The following is a 27072-nucleotide window of genomic DNA, read 5'->3' as shown; positions in this document are numbered from 1 at the left end:
AGGCCACATGGCCTATTGACAGGTGGGAAAGATCTCCAAATCTAAATTGCTATCCCATGGATCCAAATGTACGGTTGCTGGACAGGCCTTATCAAGGCAAGACAAACTAAACCGGGAGTTCTTGACAGTTCAAATAATGCTCCAGAGACCTCCAGTAGTAGGGCCCATAACATGGGCCTGAAGAAAAACCCTTAAAGTTTGATACACACAGCAAATTGACAAAGATGACAAAATGTGGGAATAATCAGTGTTGGACAGGTTGTGGGTCCTTAGGCACATTAGTGTAATGTTGGTGGGGCTGTGAATCAGTACAGGCATTTTAAAAAGCAATCTGCAACTACATAAATTAAGAAACACAAATGTAAGAAATAGAAGCATGAAAAGAATATAAGCTGATGCACAATGCCGATACCAATATAAAATGGGAGAAATAACCAACACACAACTATTGAAGGTAAATGCTACAAAATTACAAAGAACAAGTGCATCCCCAAAGAAGAAATGTAAGAAAACAACAGCACTATCACCACCTCCTCCTATGCAGGGGTGCAAGATCCAAAAGTGTAGAATTTGCATACACTTTCATAGTTTTTGGATGTATTGATCAGTCTTGCTGATTGTTTTTCTCTTCTCTCTCTTTTTCTTTCAAAAAAATATTGTCACATGGCATGGCCCTGTTGGGGGCGGGGAGCCTTAAGGAATGTAAAAACAAAAGATAGCGGTAAAAATTTATTTTAAAATATATCTGCAGGCATTTATATAGGGAAAGACTGAGAGCCACACAGAGTGTAAAAATTCATTCCAGTGTCTCACCTTTCTTTTGCTTCCTAGGTGATCTTATCGATGTCATATCATCTGATTCAGCTTCAAGTTCACTGTCTTCTTCATTTGCGTTTAATTCTCTTATTAAATCTTCAATGGCAAACGGAGCTTGTTCTAAAATTGCTTCAAAGATACCTCCGACTATACTATACAGCAAAGTAGAACTAAAAGGGAGAAACATGAACTTTAAACGTGAAGCTTAAATATGGTTACATCCGTGTAAACTTTTGCTTTAAATCCCAACTAACCACACAACTCAATGGAGTCCTAGTTATTTTCTCCATTAGTGTATTCTCTCACAAATGATCTTTTTTTCCTCCCTAAAATGAACAATTATTTCAGAAAAAGTCATCTTAAATGGCTCAAAACCAACTAAAAATTAGTCAAGCCCAACAAAGACAATATATAAACTTACTCCTTTGTCCTTGCTGCAACTTTGCAGAATGGAACAATAAACTTCAGGTTTTGATCTGCTGTAAGCTATTTAAGAAAGATAATAAGAGTGTTTAAGTGAAGTTTCAAAGAGAGAAGAAAGTATTCCCTAGCCTCAAAGCTCATATTTAGATCCTCCTTACCTCTTTTGCTCCTACTTTAGTCAGTTCTTCCAAGTAGATTTCAATAAAGTGGGACTTTACTCCACAAGGTGCCTGACTGTCTGGGTGGAAAATTTCTTTCATTAGGATATCCAGAAGTAGTTCAACCTGACTGGGGGAACCAGAGGGAGGGTGGTACAAACAGGCACCCAGTTATTAAAATTAAAAAAGTTAATTATTCTTTCCTTGTATTCAAGTCATAAGTCAGTTGACCAAGAAAAAAATTATTCAAATAAAGTCAAAGACAGGTTTTTAAAAACACTACAAAAATACCAACATTTAAACATAAAAAATTCCAAAGACCAAAAAAGCAAGACTAATTAAAAGACTCCTGAATCGAATTTCTTATTTCCTCTCTATTGTAAAGGATCATATTAATATAACATTTAATTTAATGATTATAGGTAGCGGGGTACCATATTTCTCCTATGAAGTACAAAGTGATGGTATTATCCATTTGAGTTTCCATCAACTCACAGCACTTTAAGGTTTACAAACCTCTTTCCTCACAATAACCCTGAGGGAGACAAATCATATACATTTAAGAAAATAAAATTCTATAGATCTGCCTATGTTCCAAGATTTTATTTATTTATAAATTTAGAAAATACAAAAATAACACTTATCCATCAATACATATATAAACCATTCCTGGTACTTTCTTCATTCTAGCCTTGAAATACAAACAGCAGATGTATAAAAATTAACCAAGGCAACAAGCAATTTACTAAATGCATAAAAACATGCCACCTCTTCTGTGAAGCATTCCCTCATTCCCCATACTGAAAGTGTTTAATTTCTCCTCAAATTTTCCCAGAGTACTTTGTGTGGCTGAGCAGCTGGGCCAGTGGATAGAGTGCCAGTCCTGAAGACAGGAAGACTTATCTTCCTGAAGTCAAGCCTCAGACACTTATTAGCTGTGTGACCTAGAGCAAGTCACTTAACCCTGCTTGCCTCAGTTTCCTAATCTATCAAATGAGCTAGAGAAAGAAATGGCAAACCACTCCAGTATTATCTTTGCCAAGAAAACCCCAAAATGGGGTCACAAGGGTCGGAAACGACTGAAAAACTACTGAACACACTTTGTCTGGTTATCTCCTTTGACTCTATCCTAACCAACCTTGTACAAAATGGGGTACTAATTACTTGGAGGGGAGGAACAGGAGTGAGGAACCTGTGGACTCAAGGCCACATGTGGCCTTCTAGGTCCTTCAGTGTGGCCTTTTGATTGAGTCAAAATTTTACAGAACCAATCCTTTTATTAATAATAATTAATCCTTTTATTATAATTATCACCCTGATCAATAATATTTGGCATGACTTCATTTTGTGATAGCAGTGAATGCTTATGCAAGTGTGATTTTACCAACAAGCTGAATCAGAAGTCTTAATGTTGACCAAATGAATCTAATAGAGCTAGTATCCCCACCATTAGTTAATTAAGTCAGTTTAATGCTGGGTTTTGTGTCATAAACAAGTACTTCATTATACCCCTTTGTTCTACTTTTAATTCTGCGGTTTTTAAGAAAGGGAATGTGTAAAACTTGTAGCTCTTAAAGAGGACATTTCAAAAACAGTTAGAAATATTGCAGCAGCTGTTAGTATATATAGGTCAAATTTTTCAAAGATCCTTGAAGCCCAAGATGAAACAGGAACAGGTTGACCAAAGCACAAAGGAAAATATGGTTGAAAAAGAGAAGTGAAAAACTATTTCACAACAGCCTGATTAAATCCTTAAAAAACAAGTGGGCTGTGGATTCCTTTAGAGGGTGGAAGACATCTTTAAGTCTGAAGCAAGAATATCAAGAGCAGTAAAAATAAATAAATAAATAAATGAAAATCTGCTAATTGCTGCTACAAAGCAACGGGCAAGACAACATCAAGATTTTTTTTTTCATTCCGAAACCACTGTCAGAAGTCCAAGGGAGTTTCTATGATCTAGGCATCTTCATCAGACTATAAAACATCCACCCCCCAAGAAAGTCTGGGGAATTTAATTTCCAATGGAGTGGGAATTCTTGTCCCAACTGAAGGAATGATGAAGTCACATAAGTAATGTGATAGGCACAATTATTTTGGAATTATTAACAATTCCCACAAGGAGACTGAATACTCGGACATGTTACACCACGCCACATAGCATATCTTCTGAAAGATGGAGATAAAGATAAACATGTTTCAATAGGCTGGGAACTCTTTTTAAACCTCATTGAAAACCTCTGCACTATAATCAAGGCTACACTTGGAAAAATGGACTCTTCAACAAACAGTCCATTTATTCCATTTAATAGCCAAGTGTTGTTTCATGATGAAAAATTAAAGATGTAACGAAAGATGTATCAAAATCTTCTATTAAAAAATGACTACAGCAAAAAGAAATCTTTTAAGAGTTTTTTTCTTAATGTCTAAGCTTGTATGGTTTATTACATGTCAAAAAATTTAACTATTTTACTTTGTCCCAATTAATTTGCATACCATTGTGGCATACTTATCTTTATTTGTGTCATAGCCCTTCTTCTATTCCCAACAGAAGGTAAGTTCTTTGAGGACAAAAACTGCAGCCTCTTTTTATCTTTGTATGCCTAGTACCTAGAACAGTGTGTCTGACGCAAATGCCCACTAATTAAGTGAATATAAATTTAAAATCCCCTCCTAACCCAATGAGATTTTTCCCAGTATAATAAAAGCCAAGCATATGAACTCAATATCAACTCTCCTATCTCAATATGAACTCTCATATCAAGAGAGATGTGGTTTTGAATCCTCTAACACTTGATTAGCTAGGGCGAGTCATTTCATCTTTTGGAATCCCAGTTTCTCCATCTTGAAAACAGGAGTAATACTTTTTTTTACTACTTGACTTAATTGGTTATATGAAATAAAAATATTTTTAGCTCCTTACTGCACAATATTAAAGAATGCCAAATCACTTAGCAACTCTCCTTACTTGCACCATACTATTACTGGCTGGCAAGTAAGTAAAAAAACATAAAAATTCTTTACTGAGTCTACTGTTAGTGTGGGAGACACAAAAATGAACTCAATACGTTCCTTACCCTCAAATAATTAACAATAAGGCTTGGCTATATGTCTAAGGCTCTTTTCAGTTCTATAACTTCAAAGGAGAAACAGATTTACATGCAAATAACACTGTAATGCCTTACACTTAATTATTTATAGTGTAGGGTTAACCCAGACCTTTTCATTCCTTCCCTTTGACAGCCTGTCTGCTGCTCCCTCACTGCTCTTGAGCGCCCCCTTGGGGAGAATAGCAGAGATGGAAGATAGAATTTAGCTAACTTCCTTCTGCTGGGGTCAACTTATATTGTTGCTGCTGCACCTCAGAACAGTAGCTATAGGTACCAAGAAGCCTTCCAATCTCCAATTCCATCATCATCCAGCAAATATGGGGAGTAAGGTTATTATTAATAGCTGCTTAAGATGAGAGAGAGACCATAAAAAGACAAACAGGGTCAATCACTAAAGTCGAGTATATGAAAATTTGAATTTTTACAAATAAAATTCGAAGTAGGCTCATAATAAGATTAGCTAACATTTATACAGTACTTAAGGCCTAAGAAATGTTTACATATATTATATCTCATTTGAGCCTCAGGAAAAAAAACCCTATAAGGTAGATAGTATTATCTCTATTTTATAGATGAGGAAAACGAGACTCAGAAAGGTCAAATGACTTGCTCATGGTGCTGAGAAGGATTCAAACCCAGAACCCTAATGACTACTCATGTGCTTTCCAATTCTTCTCACTGCCTCCTATGCTCATATTTCACAATGCTATTATGTATTAAAGGGTTTTTTTTTGATGGGCCAATCATCTAATTCACTTTATGAAAATCTGAATTGTTAGCTGCACACTGAATGCATATTTGCTGCTAATTTCTTAAGTATTTTCTTTTAAAAATTAATTTTTACTGATATATTGTTTTTAACATGACCAAAATTTCTGTCAATATCCCTATCCTTTTCCCCTCCCACAGAGACATCTTATATTACAAGTAATATTTTTTAAAGGAAAAAAAAGAACTAAAAAAAAAATCACTAAAACTGATCATTACATCTTTTTAAAAAAATCAGAAAATACACGCAACGTTCTATATCTGTGGCTCTCCTACCTCTGTAAAATAGGGCTGGAATATCTCACATTGCTTCTCTAGAGCTATGCTTATTCTTTGTAATTTTGCAACATTCACTTTTGATATTTTTTGTGATAATTCTTTCCACTTACATTGTTGTGTCACTGTGTACATTGTCTTCCTGACTGTAACAGAAGATTGTCTAAATCTATGCTTCTCTGTATTCACCATAGAATTGTTTCTTGCAGCACAGAAATACTGAGTTATGTTCATGTATCACATTTATTTAGCCATTCCCTAGTCTATACAACCCTGTTGCATACTATAAAGAAAATTAAATTTAGAGTCCCAATATTTGATCCTAAATCCAAACCCCATCCTCTCCTATGTGATCATGAATAGGTCAGTTATAACACACACTTGTGCTTCATCTTCCTTATCTGAAGTATGGTGTAATCATATTTTTAATACCTATCTCACAGGGAATTGTGAGGAAAGTGCTTTTAAAACTTAAGGCATGAAAGAAAAGTTATCATAATTTAGATCTGACTGGTCCATGTTTTCCTAAAACTTTTTCAGATTATCCAAACCAAAACTCACCTCTATTTGTGATCCTATCTACTTTTAAAATATTTAAAGAAATTGTTCTTTTAACAATTTAAAAAAAAACCCTAAAAACCTTTTAATCTCTGAATTAGTCAAAGTTATAAAATGAGTGCTTTGCTCTGGGGGGGGGGGTTTCATTGTCTGATGGTATGAATCATTCTGTAATAGAATTTACTGACCTTTCCTCCCATCCATTTCTTTTTAATATCTCGAAGGACTGGTTCAGAAGCAGGCGCATTAGCTTTGATACAAAAGAAGAATTAGTAAAAGAGAAATATAAACATAAGCTTTACCACAAAAATAAGAAAAGCAGGGTAGTCACCACTACATGGTTAGGATATCTATCTGATAGTTCCAATCTTCCCATTGTTAAAAGTTTTAAGGTCATGGTCAGATATGGAAATTCTCCTTGTAACCAACACTGTAACTAAGGCAATAAGTAACAGTTTTCTTTTTGGAGGGAGGCTGGCTCCTCTTAAAGCCTGGGGAAGAAACTTCTCATAAGCCCTTTTACCTAGCACCTAAATTCAACCAAGATGCTTAGGCAACGTTTTTCCTGACCAGGGCTCATACTTGATAGCAGGATATTTAAGCTGCTTCCACAATTGCCTTTTACAATTGCCTTTATGCATTCACTTTTTGCATTTCATTCTATATGGTCAACCACCAGAGGCTTCTAGATTAGGGCAAAACACATCAATTTTGGCCACCTTATCCCAGCAAGAATTCAATTTCTTCTCTTTTTAAAAATTTTTTATTCATTTTAAACTTAAATACAAAATGAAAAAAGAAAAAAAAAAGAACATTTCCATGTACACAGCAGAACACAAGAAAAGAGATTCAATATAAAACAATACATTTCCATTTCAAGAAAATCTATAAAATACTAAACACTGTTTACAAAACTACCCAGTTCTTCTTTGCTTCCTTCTAGGCTTTCTTTTGCTCTCTGCTGTGCACTTTTTGCTTTATTTTTTTTTTCCTCTTCTCTCCCCCCTCCAAAGGGGGCTACAGTTAAAAGTGGATACAAGTACACACATCTATAAACATATACACACATATATGCAAACCCATATTATACGCATTTCCACTTGTCATCTCTTTCTCTGGATGTGGAACATATTCTTTCATATGTCCAAGTCTTCCCATGTTTTTCTAAATAAACCAGCTCATCATTTCCTAAACCACAGCAGTATTTCAACACAATCACACCCTGAGAGATTGTCTATGAAAGTACTTCTCCTTTCTGCATTCCTTCTATCCTTGGTTACATTGGTTTTATTTATACAAGTAATTTTTAACAAAATTATCCATTTTACACTTTGACCATGATCTGGCCTTACAATAATTTATGGTCCAATACTGCTGACTCTCCCTTTACATCTTATTTCTCTGGCATCTTTGAAATTCTGGACCTTTTCTTCTTCCAAACGAACATTGTTACTATTTTTTCTAACTCAGTAAAATTTTTTTTAGTAATTTAATTTGGATGGCATTGAATAAATAGGTTAGGTAAGAAACATTCAGTTTCAGAGCACAGGTTATACTTCCCTAAGAGGCAGAACAGCTATAGGTCACATCTCCTTTCTCTTCTCAGCAATCACTATTAAAACTAAGTAACAACAATGAGGCAGCAAAATAGGGAGCTAAACTTCTCCTTAACACAAATAGGGCCCCGCCCACTGAAAATGGGAAAAGCACATGAGCAAATCTCTTACCGTGTAGAACTTATCCAGGCGCAATCTGTCTATTCCAATCCACTCACGGTTCATGGTTTGCCAGAAAGTCTGAACAAAGAGGTGCTCTATAAGAGAACAAAGATTTCTAAGTTTTAACATCAACGATTACCAATAATCTGTAAAATAACTGATAGAAAACACATTGATAATGTATTGCCCAATCATGACTTGAGAAGACTGACAGATCACTGATGCGTGATTGAGGCCTAGAACAAGGAACACATTTTCAAACATGGGCAATGTGCTGATTTGTTTTGCTTGACTAGACTGATTTGTTACAAGAGAAGGCTGGGATTAAGAGGAGAACAGGTTTGATAAATGGAATAATGGGGAAGTTAATTCGCAAGCCCTTTTCAGAGGCAAGGCTAAAGTCTAAGAGAGCCAATGGAAAGCTGTAAATTTAGAAACACAGGTGGCAAGAGGGCAGAAAATGTCTAGGGTAAAAATCAAGTTGCCTGATCATGAAGTTTAGGGCTGAGTGCCTTAGCTTACTACCTGTGTGACCCCAGAGGAAGAAATCACTTCTCCCTAGGTCTTAGCTTCCTCAACTATAAAATGAGGGGGCTGGACTAAAATGATTTCTAAATTCCCTTCCATGAGTGTATGATGCTATAATCTATCCTCCTGCATCTGGTATATACAAACCAGTTATCAATCTATCCAATAGGCCAAGAGCAGTCATTATTATTTCTGCTGGACCTAGATACTAAGAATGGGCCCTCTTGAAGATCACAAGAGTTGTATCAGTATGTATACAGACAGTACCAGGGGTGGGGGGGGAGTTAAGGCTCATGTATATATAAGTCAATTAAAATTCCAAAGATTGATAACTCTTCCATTAAATTTTTTTAAATGCCTATTTCAGCTTATGACAGACTAGGACAAAAGTTTAAAAAACTCTGTAATGGAATATTCTGTCATTCCAATAATAAAACTGACTAGGGCTTACATTAGTATCTCTAGTTCACCTTGTTTGTTACTTATATTTCATGCTTTTATGTACAGATACCTAAGGACATGGGTTTTATTGGCAGCTTCTTTCTTAGATTTTTGTCTCCTGTGAAATCACTCGATATCTCTACTGCTAAATCTTTTCCTTACGTTGTAGTTAGTCTTAATGACATCTAGTTTGGTAGATAAGATAGAGCAGTTTCCCTTTTTCCCATCTCTTATCTTTTTAGTTTAAAGCATTCTTGATAACATTTTTAGAATATCAAGCAAATACATGTTTTACTAGCCCTTATAAGAGTACATCATTCCTATACTGTAAGCCATGATCCAGAAAGCCAAACTTCATCTGGAGATGCCACCTTATTAACCAGGTGTTCATTTCTCAAATTTCTCTCTCTTCCCAAGTCTGTATTTAACTGGTAGCAATAGTAAAAACACCACATGGTTCCTTAAGATGTCCTTCGGTTTCTTGCCCAGACCTACAAAATCTTTAGCAATACTTTCTGCATTCCTTCTGCAAGGTCATAGGACTGTAAATCTAGAGCAGGGGTTCCCAGCCCTTCTTTGTCATGGCCAGTCTGTGAAACTTACAGAGCCTGTCTCAAAATAATGTTTTTAAATGCACAGGTTTACAAATTTAAAAATTATATTAAAATGAAGATGTAATTTTTTAATCATTTAAGTTTCCAGACCCTAAAATCCATCCACAGGCCATGGATCCCAGGTTAAGAACCCCTGACATAGAGCCAGCAGGGACCTCAGACAGTTTCTTATCCAACTCTTATTTTACAGTTGAAAAAGCCGAAGCCCAGGAAGTTAAATGACCTGCCGTTATTATTCAGCCCCACATAACTTGATAAAAAACAAGTTGTAGTTATACTTGTTAAGTCTTGAGAGGTATTCCATCATGTTTGGAATGGTTATCCCAGGCAACTAATAGTATTACAAGCTGACCAAAAAACCACCTACGTCAAGTACCAACCACCACTGTTCAGCTCTTCTTACTCTTGAATTTCTGATATCTTTTGTTTTTACAAAAAACTTTTTTTCTTAAAACTATTTTCCCCCTTCCCCTGTAATAAAGAAAAAAAAAGAAAGACAAACAGCAGTTTACATACTACTCCCAGCACAATTCCATTGATTCTCACAGGGGAGTAGGAGGCCACCAAAGAAGCAGAGACAAAGCATTTGGGAGGCCTGGGCAAGGTTTAAAAATTATCTCCCTTGTGTTACTGTCTATTGGAAATTTTAAGTCTTCATTATAAATGCATGCAACTTGACATACTACAATACACTTACATCCCACAGAGAACCGAATATTTTGGCATTAAAAAAAACATACAACGGTAACAGCAACATTGTGCGAGGATCAACTATGAATGACTTCACTCTGCAATGCAAAGGTCCAAGACAATTCCAAAGGACTCAAGAGGGAAAAGGCTCTCCAGATCCAGAGGAAAAACTGACGGAGTCTGAGCGCAGATCAGAGCATACTATTTCACTTTCTTTTGTTGGTCTGTGCCTCCTTTCACAACATGACTACTATGAAAATGCTTTGCACGATCGCATATATATAATCTATATAAAACTGCTTACCGCTTTAGGGAGGGGGAAGGGAGTGGAAGGAGGGAGAAAATTTACAACTCAAAATTTTTTTTAAAACGAATGTTAAGGGGCAGCTAGGTGGCACAATGGATAGAGCACTGGCCCTGGAGTCAGCAGGACCTGAGTTCAAATTCAGACTCAGACAATGGACATTTACTAGCTGTGTGCCCCTGGGCAAGTCACTTAACCTTGATTGCCTTGACAAAACAAAAACAAAAAAAGAATGTTAAAAATTGCCTTTACAAAACAAAAACAAAAAAAGAATGTTAAAAATTGCCTTTACAATTAACTGGAAAAAATAAAATACTATTTTTAAAAAATGGACATATATAAGAGGCAATATTAAAAACTGTCTCTCATTGCCCAAGTCAGTGGTTTCAAACTCAAATGGAAACAAAGTCACTAAACCTTATATTAGGATCCCTGTAGGTGGCATATGAACTTAGAAAAACATATATTAACACCATCTATATTCTATTGTATTTTTATTTTGTTAAATATTTCCCAATTACATTTTAATCTGGAGTGTTGCTGGCTGAATGCCCTAGGTAGTCAATTACCTTGATTATACCTAAGTCCTGGCTCTAGTTACCAGTAGCTATGGTCTTTGACTACAATACCTACCTAAAGAGAACTGAAGTAAAACCAGTATTTCCTGTGGCAATATGATATCACCAGCTAATACCTTAATAAAAAGAAGTATTATTCTTTTATAGCATTAGTGCTTAAATAACAGACCCTGGCGACAAAGGTATCAGTATTTCAATGGCAACTAGCCATATATCAATTATCCACGAAAAAAGCAGCAGAAGAAACAAACAGAATTTTCAGATAGACTAAAATTCCACTGGCCTCTGGGATATTTTATAGGTTCTGGCTGAGTCTTTCAGGTAGGAGAGAATCTATGACATAGCTGTATTGATTGGCATAAATTTCAGAAGCCAGTTATTAACTGATTGATTAGTTCTGATCTACAAAGGACTAAACCCAGAATTTAAAATACATCTAAAATAAGGCCACAATATACTTACGGGTTTCTGTGTTCTGAAAAACATGAATAAGCTGGGAAATTGTATTTCCAAGTTCCTCCTGTTCAGGAAACAAAAAAAAAATTCCCTGGTCACTACATGAATATGGCTCTAATGATTAAAAAAAAAGTAATTGTTTACTATGTGACAAGCATCATGCACAGAGCCAGTTCCTGTTCCCAAGGAGTTCACACTTTAAGTGGGGGGGACAACATATCGAAAAAGAGTTCAGCTACAGGGAAGATGGAAAGGCCAAGCAATCCTAAGAAGTCCTTACTTTAGTAAGTCAGATGACAATGCCTGGGGGTCTGCAGGAAGAAAGGGAGAAGAGATGGAGACAGGAAGATAAGAAAGAAAGAATGGAGAAAGGAAGGAGGGAGGGAGGGACAGAGGGAAAGACGGAAGGAAGGAAGCAATGAGAAAGGAAGTAGGGAGGGACAAGTATTTTAAAAGAGCCTACTATGTGACCTACACATACAAAAATATTTATAGCAGCTCTTTGTGGTGGCAAAAAATTCAGAACTGAAGGCATGCCCATCAACTAGGGAATAGCTGAGCAAGTTATGGTATATGAATGTACTGTAGTACTGTAAAATATGATGAAGGGGATGGCTTCAGAAAAACTTGAGAAATTAAATGAACTAATGCAAAGTAAAGTGAATAGAACCAGGCGAATATTGTACACAGTAACAGCAATATTGTAATGATGATCAACTATGAAAGACCCTACACTGATCAACAATGATTCTCGACAATGCCAAAAGATTCATGATAAAAAAATGCTACCTACCTCTAAAGAGAGAGAACTAACAAACTCTGAGTGCAGATTGAAACCTTTTTTTAACTTTATTTCTCTTCCCTTTATTATTTGCAATATGGATAATGTGGAAATAGGTTTTGCGTATGTTTTCATATGCATAAAGAGCACCATATTTCTTGCCTTCGAAATGGGTGTGGAAGGGAGGGAGGGAAGGACTTATGAGGTACAAGTGTACTGCAGTACTCACTGTGCTAGGCACTTCACATGTATCTCATTTAATACCCACAACAACCCTAGAAGGCAAATGAGTCGTCTCATTTTACAGTTGAGAAAACTGAGGCAGATAGAGGGTTTTTTGGGGTTTTTTTTGTTTTTAATTGATTTGCTTGAGGTCACACAGCTAGCTAAGTGTCTAAGGCCTGATTTGAACCCAGGTCTTCCTAACTACAGGGCCAGTGCTGTTATCTACTACACCGCTTACTGCTGAGCAGTATAGAAACAAGGCAGATGGTAAGGTCTGGAATACCCTAATAGGCACTGGATATGCAGATGGCAAAGTCTGTTGGTTTTCCAGCTCACCAGAAGGAATAGAACTGATGACTTGTACCTCATCCAATTCATGTGAACAGTCAAACAGCCTAGATGGGTTCCTAGAGGAAGCCTATGCCAGGGGAGGAGGCAAGGGTGGAAGGTAAATGTGTTTCTTTCCTTTATCCCCGGTTACTAGCAGGTGTACACATATTTATGACAACATTCCCACATGATCCTGTTTTCCAGGTCACCCATTTTTGACATGAGATGCCTTACTTATTCTTTTATTTTTTCAATCTTTTGAATGTCTTAATATTTCTTGTTGTCATGTGGAGTCATTAACTTCTATTTGGTCCATTCTAATTTTCAGGGGTTTTTTCTTGGGTAAAGCCTTACACCTCTTGTGCCAAACTATTGATTCTTTTTCCACTTACTTCTTTCATAGCTCTCACTGTTTTTCAAATTTTCTTCCTCTACCACTCTCATTTCATTTATTTTAATTTTAAAAAATTTAAATTCCTTTTCTAAAAAAGCTTGCTTCATCCAGGAATTCTAGATGACCTTGTGCTGAAGCTGTGGCACAAGAAAGAATTCAAGTAATAAGACACAAAATCACATGAGACTTAGCAGACAGCACTTAAAAGGAGCAAAAAGTTTGAAATAAAATATCCCAGAAGGCAAAAGACACAGTCTTACAACCAAGAATAAGCAACCCAGAAAAACTGAATGAAATCCTACAGTAGGAAAAAAGAACCTTTAACGAAACATGAGGACTTCTAAACATCCCTGGTGAAAAGACCTAAGCTGTGTAGAAATTATGAAATACAAACACAAGGTAAATGCAGCCAACAAATATAAGGGACCAAACAAGGATAAACATGTGTCCCCTAAAGCCCTATTATCTAGGGTATATTTGTGTTGGAGCTGTGAATTAGTACAACCATTTTGGAAACAATTTGGAAATATGCAGATAAACTGACTAAAATGTCCATACATTTAGATCCAAACATTCCAGCACTAAGTTTATGTCCCAAGGAAGCCAATGATAAGGAGAAAATTCATACATGCCAAAATATTTCTAGCAGCACTTTCTGTGATGGCTAAAAATTAGAAAGAGAATAGATGTTAGTTTGGCCACAAGAAAATATTACTAATTTCTCCTATTAAGACACTGAGCTCCTTGAAAACAGAACTATCCTTTGACTTTCTTTGTATCCATAGTGCCAGAGACATAGTAAGAGCTTAATAAATGGAGCCTAATTATGCTCTAAGAAATAGTGAATGTGATGACTACAAAGAAGCACACAAACATCTACACGAACTGATTCAGACTGAAGTAAGCAAACAAACAAAAAAATCCCCATGATCTGCAATGATTACAACAATGTAAATGAAAAGAACCATTAAAAGTCAATCAAAAGTGAATGTTACAAAATTATAAAAAACAAGCAAGTCCCCAAAGAAGAGATATGAGAAGATATTTCCACACCACCCCTTTGCAGAGGTGGGAGATCAAGCATTTCACATTATTTCACTTTTTTTTGATGTATGGACCAATTATACTCATTTTTTTTCTTTATATGAGATGATTTTCTGAGATAGGGAAGAAAGGAAGGGATAACTGGGGGAAACTGTGGTAATTTAAACAAAAAAACCAATACAACAATAAAAACCCTATCATCATCAGGGACGATATCACCAGGGCCTAGGATTAGTTTGGTCATGTTTTGGTGATCTTAAATGAAGAATGAAAAGGGAGAGGAAAAGAAAATACAATGGGAGAAGAGGAAGAAAGGAGCTAGATGGCATAGTGAATGAAGAACCAGCCCTGGAATCTGGAGAACCTGAGTTCAAATCCGGCCTTACACACTTACTAGCTATGTGACCCTAGGCAAGTCACTTAACCCTGACTGCCCCCCCCCCCCCAAAAAGCCCCACAAGAAATTATAAAACTAAGTCAAAAGGTTGAAAAAGCGGAAGAAAGCACAAGGTATCTCTCATAGCAAAAACAATTAACCTGGAAAGTAGCTCAAGGAGAAAAAAATTAAATAATCATCAGACTACCTAAAAACCATAACCAAAAAAGAGCCTAGACATCTTATTACAAGAAATCTTAAAACAAAACTGTACATACTTCGTAGAACCACAGAGCAAAGTAGAAATAGATACACCAGTCACCTCCTAAAAGAAATCTAAGATGAAAACTCAGGAACACTATAGTCAAAATCCAGAGCTTCCAGGCAAAAGAAACTGCAAGTAGCTAGAAAGAATTCAAATACAAAGTCACAACCAGGATCACACACAATTAAGAAGTCACAACTATAAAGGAACAGAGGGCTTGGAATACTATATTCCAGAAGCCAAAAGATACATGTTGAGAGTAAAAAAATAACTACCCAATAAAACTGAATACAATCCTACAGGGGGACAAATGGATCTTTACATGAAATAAGATTTCCAAGTATTCCTGATGAAAACACCGGAACTTTGAAGTTTAAACACAGGAGTGAAGAGAAACATAAAAAGGCAAATATGCATGAACAATGACACAGACTAAACAAGGATAAACGGCTTACACTGAAACGTGAGGATATGTCACATATCACCTCTGAACTCATCATCATCAGGGATCATAGAGGGAGTTTAATCAGAAAAGCCCTGGGAGTGGTTCAATTATGTGATGATCTTAAGAACAGAAAGAGAGAACAGGAATATACTGGGGTGGCGGGGAAGGAGAGGAGGGAAAGGAAGGTTATGGAAAATCATGCCATATAATCAGAGTACACAAATAAACACCTATGCAAAAAAGGAAGACAGAATGGAAGAGAGGGGTGGGAATAACTGACAATGGCACCTCACTCTCATCTAAGCTGGATAAAGGAGGAAAAAATAAACCCACTCACACAGAGTTGGGTATAACAATACACTTCGCTCAAGAGGGAAATAAGAAAGTGGAAAAGAGGAAATTATAGGGAGAGTATATTAAGGAAAGGATTAATCCTAAACAAAATAATTCCTAAGGATATACAAAAATATTTATAGCTCTTTTTAAAGTAGCAAAGAATGGGAATCCAAGGAGGTACTCATGAATTGAGGAATGTTAAACAAGCTATGGTGTATAAATGTGATGGAACACTCTTGTGCTGTAAGAAATGACGAAGCGGATGGTTTCTTTTTTTTGGGGGGGGGGGGGGGTGGCCGGGCAATGGGGGTTAAGTGACTTGCCCAAGGTCACACAGCTAGTACATATGTCAAGTGTCTGAGGCTGGATATGAACTCAGGTTCTCCTGACTCCAGGGCTGGTGCTCTACTCACTGCACCACCTAGCTGCCCCAGAAGGGGATGGTTTCAAAGAGACCTAGAAAGAGTTTTATGAACTGATGCTGAGTGAAGTAACAGAACCAGGAATGTATATAATGCTGAAAATATAATAGTGAAAGAATTGGGAACTCTGATCAATGTAACCCCCAAACAAGATTCCAAAGGTCTAATGATAAAACATGCTAACCATCTCTTGATAGAGAGGTGAAAGACTTAGAGCACAGAATGAGATTGCAACAGAATGGCCAATGTGAACATTTGTTTTTCTTGACTACGCATTTGTAACAAGATCTTATTTTCCCTTCATTCTCAAAGGAAGAGTTGGGGAGAGGCAGAGGATGTAGATTTTTGCTGATTGAAAAAATGTTTATAATTTTTTAAATGCCTAGAAGAGAATGAAAGGAAGTTCAAAAGAAATACAAGGAAGCAAAGAAGCATAAAATAGAATGAATTTATTACATACTTTAAACAAATTCAAGCTGTGCATAAGATATTTGCAGTTTTATACAATCTTTTTTGGTCTTCATATTCATTTGTTGGTGCTTGCCAGGTTCAGAATAACCGTGTACGTGTGCGAGAGAGAGTGAGAGCCAGTGTGCTTTATAGAAAGCAAAACCAAACAAAGCATATTAATTAGTGTAAGTTGAAGAGAAACATCTGTGGACCTGGAATAGGATCGTTTCAGTGGCACCTAGGAGGAGGCTGCTTGTAGCAGGGTTCAAGGCAATACTGAAAAGCAGAAAGTATTTCTTTGTACTGTTCCATCTCCCCTTCCGTATTCTTGTCCCCTACTTTGGGCTCCATGCTAACTAAGCCCTGTCATTGTCATTCTTCCTACCACCTTTCCCCTAAAGGGTTACATGTTCCAAATTGATTGGTGGTATAATGGAAAAGAATTAAAAGACCCAGGTTTAAATCTAAGTTCTGATGTTTATGTGACCTTGGGCAAGTGACTTAACCTTCCTGGGCCTCAGTTCCTTCCATAAAACAAGAAAGTTGGAACGAATTCTATAAGACTGTTCTAAAGTACCAGTCACTCCAGATGTATTGAAAAACAATGATACTGACAATTCTGGCCCAATTTCTCTCCCTACATTAACATAAGTAAGTGATCACCCTGGTGAGTCTATCCTACATAGGTCCTTCTATGAGTACAGGCAGACACACTCATTCCAAATTTCTCTATTCAACCCAAACTAAGAAATCGGATCTCACCTGTAGGAGAGGTTTGTCCTGCATCCACATACAGTAGAAAAGCCCTTTCCATATTTTTAGCAATTCTTCATGACTGAAACCACCTAAACAAAAACAAAAATGACATTTAAATTTTATTGGTCTAACCTTTCATACACACACACACGCACACACACACACACACAGATACATATACACATACATATGCATATATATGAATCAAAATTAAGAAACTGCTATAACATAACGAGGAATCACAGGTACCACAAAAGCAAGCTTAGCAAGTAAACACTGTGTTCACAAAAGAAAACCTCAGCATTTTAAAATGTCAGTTTCCTAAACATCTCGATGGCAAAGTGAATTCCATGTTAGACTTGGAGTCAGGAAGATCTAAATCTGAACCTGACTTTAGCTGCTTTATTAGCTCCCTGTTACCCAATCCCTTAGCCCTCAGTTTCTTCCTTTGTAAAATGACATAACAACCTACCTCACACAATCAAATGAGATAATAAATCTATTTAAAAACCTTAAGCAATATGAATTTTTACAATTATCTCCTGTGTTTACAAATGAATAGAACTCACTAGAGAATGATTTTCACACTGCCCACTCCAAGCTGACCCTAAATTCATTCTGAGTACAAATTCAAGGTTTTTTCCTTTAGAATAAATGATCAGCAATAGCTACATTAAATATAGCAGAATGGCCTTAACACTAGCAAGGCAGAATAGCCCCTCTGCATTTGGGGGTAATTCAAGTGAATCCCAGTTCTTCAAACATTAAGTATTTATTACTTGCAAAGTACTGTACTAGCATACAAAGACAAAATGTTCCCTGGAGAGTCTTTTGAGGACACAATATGTACACAGATAAATATAATATAAAGCAGGATAAAGACTGACTAGTACTCTAAGAACATTTGATGAGGGATTGAACTCTAACAGTTGGGAGAGAAGTGGCTTCACAGAAGAGGTGGCTTCTAAGCTAAAACTTGGTAGATTTAAAAAAATACATCAGTGATACTCTCTTCTGTGTGACTATCACTATCCTCCCTCTTCATCCCAATTCAGAAAGACAGAATTGAGGTGAAAGTGCATTTCATTCATATGGAAATAAGATAGAGGCAGAGAGCTACAGATGAAGAGGAAAAAGTATTTATTAAGTGCTTACTCTGTGCAGCATACTGTGTTAAGCTTTGTCGATAAAAACACAACCAAGACAATCTCTGAGCTCAAGGAGCTTACATTTTAATGCAGGCATATAACACACAAAAGAGAGCAAAAGTGGGAAGTAAAAGACCAGCAACACAGTTTGGACCTGGTGGATAGGAAGTGAGGTAAAAAGGCCTGGTTCTGGGCAAAATAAATCGAAAACCAAACTATCAGGGCCCATGGTGCCATATGAAAAAAAATGCTCCAAAAAATTAATGATTAAAGAAATGTAAATTAAAATAACTCTTGAGTTTCACTTCACACTCACTGGCTGGCAAAAATAACAAATAAGGAAAATGACAATTGTTGGAAGGACCATGGGAAGACAGGCCCACTAATGTACTAGTGGTTAACTTGCCAACTGATTAATTCCACCACTGTGAAAAGCAATTTAGACCTATACCCTCAAAGTCAAAAAAGTGGGCACGCCCTCTGACCCAGGGATACCACCACCACCACACTATAAGGAGATCAAGGACAGAGGGAATATAGTTACACTTTGTTGTTGCAAAGAACTGGAAACCAAGGTGGGTTCACATGAACTGGGGAATAGCTAAACAAAACTATAGTTTATGAATGGAAAGAATTGCTGCAATGGAAGCAATGACCTCTTGAAGGAGGTGACAGCTGAACTGGGCTGAGGAAGCTAAGCATTTCAATAGGTAGAGGTGAGAAGGTAAAGTATGCTAGGTATTGAGACTTATAAGCCTGTGGAAAGAAAAGACGACTAAGAAACTCTAGTCTCTGATCTGTTTTCAGAAAAGGAAACAAAAAGGGAGGCGGCAGCAGCTAGGAGATAAAGAAGCAGTAACCACTCCCCCCATACCCTATGCCACCCCTAGGTTTGTCTGGGCAAACATAACTTGTGGGCCCTGTACCATTTTCTGCTCCACGGAAATCTCCACCCCACCTCCTTCCAACCCCCTCCCTTCAGTCTGAGATCCAAGGGAGAAAAAGGAAAAAGACCAAGGGAGGCTCAGTTCATACTTCCTGATGGACTGAAGAGGCAGCACGGGACAAGACCAACATCAAGTGGCTCTGAAATCAAAGAATGTGGTTTCAATCCCCCACCTCTGGTACATGCTATTTTTTTGTGTGACCTTGACAAAGCCACAATCTTCTTGTTCCTCAAGCTAGGAAACTATGATCACACTGCCAAAAATGCTGGGAAAAGCCCCATTTGCAGGGGACCAGAGAAATTCCCCTCTTGTCCTTTCAGCAAAGGCTAGCACTAATGCCTTACCTCCATCCATAGCAAAGCAACTAACTGTAATCTCCCCAAACTGATTGGCCAGGAGGGAGAGAAATGTCTCACTGAATTAGGGGATTTCCCTAATCACCTCTAATTATTTTCTAGGGTGTTGTATAAAAAGTGAGGTGTAGAACACATTGTTCCATATTCCCAATTCTGTAGTTTCCTGGGGATCTTGGGGAGGTTCAAACAAGTGTCCATTAGATACAGTTCTTGAATGCCAGTTTAGGTTTATGTCCAAAACAAAGGTCATTAGGTTTAAGATATTTGGTACTTTAATAATACAAGCAACCCCTTCCCTCTTCTGACACTGCCACCACCCTGGTGCAGGTCTTCATCACCTCAAATCTGAATTACTGCAATAGTCAGTCAGCAGGCCAGTCAACAAACCTTTATTAAGAGCTTATTATGTGTAAAACACAGATGCAAAGAAAGATGACCCTCAAGAAATTCACATTCCTAATGGAAGAGACAACACGCAAACAACTATGTAACATACAAAACACATAAATTGAAAAGAGATAGTGTTCTCTCTCCTCCTCTCACCTATCAAAGATATCTTTCAGGAGGTACAGGCCTCACCTGCACATCACACACCCCTAGGGAATAAAATCCAGTGGCACCCTATTAGCTCTAAGATCAAATATAAAAGGCTCTCTTTGTTTTTTAAAGCCCTCCATAACCTGGCCCCTTACTATCTTTCAAGCTTTCTTATGCCAGTTACTCCCCCACCTCAAGTACTCCACAATCCAGTAACAACAGCTTCTCTGCTGTTCCTCACTCCCCACTGGCATTTTCAATGGCTGTCTCTCTGGCTTAAAATTTTCTTACTCCTTATGAGGATGAAAATGAGATATTTATAAAGAACTCTGCAAACCTTACAGTGCTATATAAATACTAGCATTTATCATTATCTTCATCATCATCATCATCACAAGAAACCTACCTTATTTACTCTAAATGCTTTTTGCTCCTCCGGGTTTTGTTTTGTGGGCCTTTCTTTGAATCTGCAGCACTTAGTACCAGGCCTTGCACACAGCAGGCATGGTAATAGCTCACTATATTATTTCCACTTTATCCTGTATGTATCTTTTTTGTACATAGCTGTTTACATGTTATGTGTACTCCTCCCCCCCCCCCCCACCAAGCCTCTTGACATCACGAAGTTTTTTGCCACTCATTGTATTCTGAGATTGGCACAGAGTAGGCACTTAATAGCTGAATTGTTGGTTATTTCCAATTTATCCTGTATATATCTTCTTTGTACACAGCTGTTTGCATGTTGTGTGCACTTCTCCCCGCCACCCCCCAGAAAAGCTTCTTGAGATCAGGAACAGCTTTTTGCCATTCATTGTATTTTGAGCCTGGCACATAGTAGGGGCTTAATAAATGCTCGTTGACCGTCTGATTCGAAACTGCCATTTTATGATCCTTGTTTAGTAAATCACATTTTTTCCCCTTTAGAAGACTAATCAAAACATAATAACCCATTTTTATCTTGCTAGCCCGTGACTCCACGTCTATTTTGGAAAATGGGCACCAGCACCATCAGGTAAAATGCGCCCAGAATCTATCGATGGCATCCTCATCCTATAGACTTAGGGGAGAAAGAGCAATGGCTGGAAGTGCAAGCCAGAAGTCAAGAGGGTCTAATCCCGACTCAGCCGCTCCATAACTTAAGACTTCGGAAAAGTCACTTTACCCTTTGCCGTCTCCGTAAAGAACCAGAGAGGGTGGAACTAAATCTTTACAAAGAGCCTACGGGGAAGCATCCCTCACGAACAGTCACACCTGCCAGTAAAACCCAAAACCTGGTGTGGGATGGTGACCTCCAGGGCCGCCTACAAGACGCCCGGCACCCCTCCCCCCCCGCCCCCGGGGCGGACTCGCCCTCTCTTCATTGCTACTAGCTCCACGCGGACGACTTCGGCACTCTTCCCCAATCCGCCCCGACCCCGACCGCTTTCCTTCCCCCTTTCCTCCTCCCGCTCCGACCACAGAGCTCCTACCGCTCCTCCGCGACCACCGCTACCCCCACACGCCCTCCGCCTTCCCCGCGGCGGCCCCGGGCCACGTGCCGCCGCCGCTCAGCCCTCTGGAGGCCCCACCTGAGGCGCCTGCGGTCTTGGCGCGGATGTATCTCCGGAGCTTCCTCACCGCACGGTCTCGGGTCGTCTTCTCGTTACCGGCCAGCCGCTGCGCTAGCTGGATTTCCGAAGGAAGCGCCGGTGCGGGAGTCATGATGGCGAATGGCTCAGGAGGCGCCGACGAGATGAGGCCAGACGAAGATCTGTCGGCGCGGTGATGACGTCACAGCGGCCCCGGCGCGATGTCAAGTGAGAAAAGGAGAGCGCCACCTCCAGGGCGGCCTCGGAAACGTTTAACTGCTCGCTAGGGAGAAGGGCGACCTCCAAAGGCCGATTCCATACTCAGTTTACAAGTATCCCCTTGTGCTAATTTGTTGCGTTTGGGCCGTTAGAAAGCATTATAATCTGTCTTTCTGATCATTGTCACTTTTCCTACCGCGGCAGCTTCGTAAATTCCGAGGCTGACACAGTGTTGGGTTCGCAGAAATGGAGCACAGCTTGGGAAGCCTCCCCAGGCCCTCCCCCAAAGCCACGTGATCTTAATTCACACTAAAGGCTCCCTTTCGGAAGGTTCTAGCGCGTTGCCAGCTCAGTAAACTCCACCATCATCAGCCGCTACTGGTGTGCTGCCCTAAGGGTTAATAGTAGGGGTCACTTTCCCAGGCCCCCTGAGAGGGTTTGAGGCTCATTGCATAGCCCATCCTGCGTCCCGAGGGTGGCTTCCTGCCCTTTCCCCCTTATCTGGAAATACCAAACAACTTATACCAAAAGAATTGCTTCTGCCCGGCTTATCCTGTGTTCCCTTATTCCGTCATTCATCTTCCTCATCTTGTGTCATGACAACTATTCCTTATGTTGCAAGTAACCACCTTCCTCACCTTGTTTGTACTTATCCAGACCCTAAATCTCCAACCCCCATAAGGCACCCTAAAAATTACATCATCATCTTGAGCGTGTCTATATAAGCATAATTCCCCCAAATACCGGGATCTCATTCAGCTCTCTTGCGAAGGAGGCCAGTGATGCTTTTTCACGTAAAATAAAAAGTTCCCATTGGCTAAAGGAGAAGGTCTAAGGGAATTCTTTGACATCTGAACCTGCTCTCCCAACTCTGACCTCAACACCAGGAATTTCAAAGGAGTTCTTAAATTTGCTATAAAAGAAAAGGAGAGACAATGTTATGTATCTTAACAGAAGGAAAGAACTTCCTTAACTGTGACTGTTCTAAAATCTATTTAAACCTTCTCATTCTTTTGTTCAGACAGTAAGATTTCATCAGGCTACATACATGCATGTATGCTGCTACCTTTAAGGGGATAAACAATATGAATTTACATATCACCTAGCCTGTTTGCTTCCTTTAACCAAACCTTCAGGTCAACAGTACATACTATATATGTACATGTGTGTATATATTGTTAAACCTGAAAATTTGGTTGAAGGAAACAACAGAGCTAGGTGATAGAAAAATCCATGTTGTTTATTATTTTCCCTTAAAGCATAGCGGAGCTAGCTTACTTGTACGTACAAGGAGTCAGAGTATAAACTCTGGCTGCCTGAACAAAGCAATGAGAAAACTTATATACGTTATTTTAGCAGAGCTAGCACAGCCTGTATGACCTCATTTTTATGACCCCCATGTATGTTTAACCATGATACAACAAGAGGATTTTCCTTAATGGAATAGAGTTGTAAAGGATCTTGACAAAAGTCAGTTGAAACTACAGGTCTCTGTGTCTCATTACATTCCATAACATAGTATATACCTGTAGAATATTAAGCAAGGTAATCTCTCTTGGGGTTAGGGTAATGTCCTTAATGGCTAACAGGTAAGAATGTCTTGTTGACAGAGGTAAGGGTATTTCTTGAGCAAACTTTTAGAGAGAACAAAGAAGCCCAGGTCCTGGATCTTCATCCAGTTACTCATTAATGGAGGCTCTGGGTCTGGTTGAAATTAGAAATGATATAAAATAGTATAATATTTTCCACAATATATATACATGTATATGTATACATATATATACACACACACACATACACACACATACATACCAAAGTTATTCTCCAATAGATAAGTGTGGCTTGAAAAAGAGATATAAATGTGTTAGTATTTCAAAAGTTATGATCCTATGATCTCTGATCATGAGGGTCTCTGAGAGATTCAATTTAAGAACTTAGTTAAATCAGGTATAAAGTTGCTATAATACCATTTCTACCACACAATGGTCTGGTCTTCTCAAATTTCACAATCTAAGAGAATTTTAGAAATACAATACAATTTTAGAAATACAGAAACAATAAACTTCAGATGACATCAATTGCATTTCTAGATTATCACATACAGAAATTATTCAACGTGTTACTTTTGGTATTTAAAAAACTGCTTCAAAGTTAACAATTACATTAAATTAGAGAGATAATAATAATGTTGTATCCAACATATACCAGTCATTATGTTAAACGTTTTACAATCATTATAACATTTTGATCCCATAACAGCAACCATTATTATTTTCCCTTTACAAATCAGGAAACAGGTCAGAGATAAAATACATTTTTGCAACTAGAACAGAATGCTAGCCACAGGCCCAATCCATCCACCTCTCCCTTCCCCCACAACTGCAGAATTTACTGCGCCTAGGGTGGTTTGCAGCTGCTGGGAAAGAGTGGGTAGAATGTATAGGACCTGGGTGACATTTTCCAGCTTTGCCTAGAAGGATGGGCTCCAAGGTGCCCAGGGGCACGGGACTGTCAGAGCTACTACTAGGCTGTGAATTGCTGCCCCTCCCCTCCTTTTGCCAGGTGGGGAAGGGTGATTTAAGTTTTCCCAACAATTCTCCAGCATTCTCTTCTCTCAATCTGATCTGGGATGGGAGGCCTTAACAAGAACCCATATGGCTGTTAAAAATTCCCACACTGAGACATCCTCTTAACTCACTCTGGGGAGGGAGTGGGGAAAGATAAGTGATCAGGATTGGGAGGAGGTGTTTAGTGAGTTCCTGGAGTTACCTACAGTCTCAGGAGTTTTCTCCCGTAATTGCAACTAATCAGTTTCCAAACTTTTTAATGATCAATCCCAGAATCTGCTCACTATGGTTCCAGGTTTGGCCAGACCAGGAACAAGAAAAAACAAGTTTACAGTTTTGTTTGTTTCCTTAGCTGCAGCCCTTAGAAATCTCTGGCTGCCTATATTTTAAATCTTACTCACTCACAGCACGCAAGATACAGACAGACACACACTCTGACAGACAACATTTAACAGGACAAATACAAACAGAGCTCAAAAATTTAACAACAGAGGGGGGAATTAGAGGTTTCCTAGAAATCCCCATCATGAATTGGCTATTATTATTCCAAGGAAAGGGGGTTGGGGAATTTGCAAGGATTCAAGATCTGACAGGGATGGATCCTGCAACGTTTGCTCGGAGCACCTCTGTGGTCTTTGGAGGAAGCCTTGGCGTCCCTGATGTGTCCGACTTTTCATAACCTACATCCAGAGTATAGCTATCCTTCTCAAGAACAGAGCCCTTAGGGGAAGGGAGAAGGGGAGGAGGCAACAGCAGCTGAACAGAGTTATCTTCCTCAGGACTGTAGCAGGTAAGGGAAGGCAAGGAGGGAGGGGGTAACGCAAAGTGCAGTTATCCTCCCCAGAATCAGAGCCTTTAAGGAAAGAGAGGGAGGGAGGAGGTAAGGCATAGGGCAGAAGGAGTGGAGGAACAGATACGGCTAGAGTTGTTGGACAAGAGGGCAGAGTGAGAGGGAGGGAATTAGCCAATACTGGGGCTGATACTGAAGCACCTTTGCAAGCCTTAAGGGAAGAGGCTTCTGCCTTTTGTTCTCACTCAGCCATCTCAGCAAACCAATGATGAAAACATTCCCACTCCTGGTTAGATGTTTTGTTGGCCTTTAAACTTAATTGGCTTTTAAGATAAGTAACTTGACTGGTCCAAAAGAGCCCTATTGTGGCCAACATAATTTGGGGCTATCTTTAGTTAACTGATACTAGCACTGGCAATATTTATAATTTTCGAGGATTGATCAGTACTTCCAGGGGATCTATACAGTGTTTGAATGCAGATTTGATCCCTGCCCCCTGAGCTAGCTTAAAGGGAATTGCGTACTTCAACCAAACTAGTGGGAGTCCTTTGGAAGCTGGGAATAGGGAGAACTTACCTGACCCAGTCAAGGTTAAGACTCCAGGAAAAAAATGAATCCTGAGGTGCCTGAGTCATTGGCAAGGTTGGGGTGCTGTTCTGCCATTCCATCAATTCCATCCACAGTCTACGGCACCATAACTACAGTTTGGTTAAAAGAGGCAAACAGGCTAGGTGATATGTAAATTCTTATTGTTCATTCCCTTAAAGCTAGCAGCATACATACATGTATGGACCTGTACAAGGAGAGGTTAGTGACTCTGGGTTGGAGGCCTATCTTGAGGGAATATCCAGAGGGTGATAAAGAGATTGGACAACTGGTCAGATGAAATCTGACTGAACAAAAGAATGGGAAAGTTTAAATACATTTTAGAACAGTCACAACTCAGCTTTTCTGTGTTATTCAAATTTATGATCTCCATGTATATTTAACCATGATATGAGAAAAGCACTTTTCTAAATTGAATAGGTTGTAAATACAATAAGATAAGAGAGTTGACAAAGTGTCAATTGAAGTTACAACCCAACATCTCTGTGTTTAATTTACCATTAACATACCATAACATAGTATATGTCCATAAAATATTAAGATAAGAAAAAGTCCCATAATTCAAAATAGTATATCAGGTTAAGGGTCTCATCCTTAATGACCATAGACAGAGGAAAGAATGCTCTTAAGTCAGCCCCATCTGGCCTTGTTGACATAGGAAGAAGTATTCTCTGAGTAAACTCAGAGAACAAACAAGCTATTAGGTCCAGGCTCTTCTTCTGATTGATTAATTCAGGCTCTGGCTCTTATTGAAGTTACTAAATTGATATTAAATGATTATCAGTACATATATCTTATACAGAGCAGCTAGGTGGTTTGGTGGTTAGAGTACTGGGCCTGGAGTCAGGAAGACTCATCTTCCTGATATCAAATCTGGTCTCAGATACTTAATTGCTATGGGACCCAGAGCAAGTTGCTTAACCCTGTTTGCCTCAGTTTCCTCCTCTGTAAAATGAGCTGAAGAAAGAAATGGCAAACCACTCCAGTATCTTTGCCGAGAAAATCCCAAATTGGGTCACAAAGAATTGGATATGACTGAAATACCTGAATACATATCTTATAGATAAATACATAT

At 38.6% G+C, this 27072-nt stretch overlaps 1 protein-coding gene across 2 annotated transcripts in view; it reads right to left on the bottom strand.

Moving 5' to 3' along the window:
• The window catches only part of RRP1 (ribosomal RNA processing 1), a 41592-nt gene extending 19600 nt beyond the window's left edge, over positions 1-21992 (bottom strand). Inside the window, exons 1-8 of one of the 2 annotated variants that reach the window (XM_036745903.1) lie at positions 21816-21992; positions 17266-17348; positions 11442-11499; positions 7834-7919; positions 6295-6356; positions 1398-1527; positions 1238-1302; positions 814-986 (exon numbers count right to left, since the gene is read on the bottom strand). In XM_036745903.1, the coding sequence (XP_036601798.1) occupies positions 814-986; positions 1238-1302; positions 1398-1527; positions 6295-6356; positions 7834-7919; positions 11442-11499; positions 17266-17348; positions 21816-21948 (790 nt within the window). In that variant the 5' untranslated portion in view covers positions 21949-21992. The remainder of the gene's footprint in view (positions 1-813; positions 987-1237; positions 1303-1397; positions 1528-6294; positions 6357-7833; positions 7920-11441; positions 11500-17265; positions 17349-21815) is intronic. The other variant, XM_036745904.1, reaches the window with a different exon arrangement.
• Positions 21993-27072: the final 5080 nt, after the last annotated feature.

The sequence above is a fragment of the Trichosurus vulpecula genome, chromosome 2, assembly GCF_011100635.1.
Source record: "Trichosurus vulpecula isolate mTriVul1 chromosome 2, mTriVul1.pri, whole genome shotgun sequence".
NCBI lineage: Eukaryota > Metazoa > Chordata > Mammalia > Diprotodontia > Phalangeridae > Trichosurus > Trichosurus vulpecula.
The sequence above is the reverse complement of the archived record's forward strand: the minus strand, read 5'-3'. Positions and strand labels throughout refer to the sequence as shown.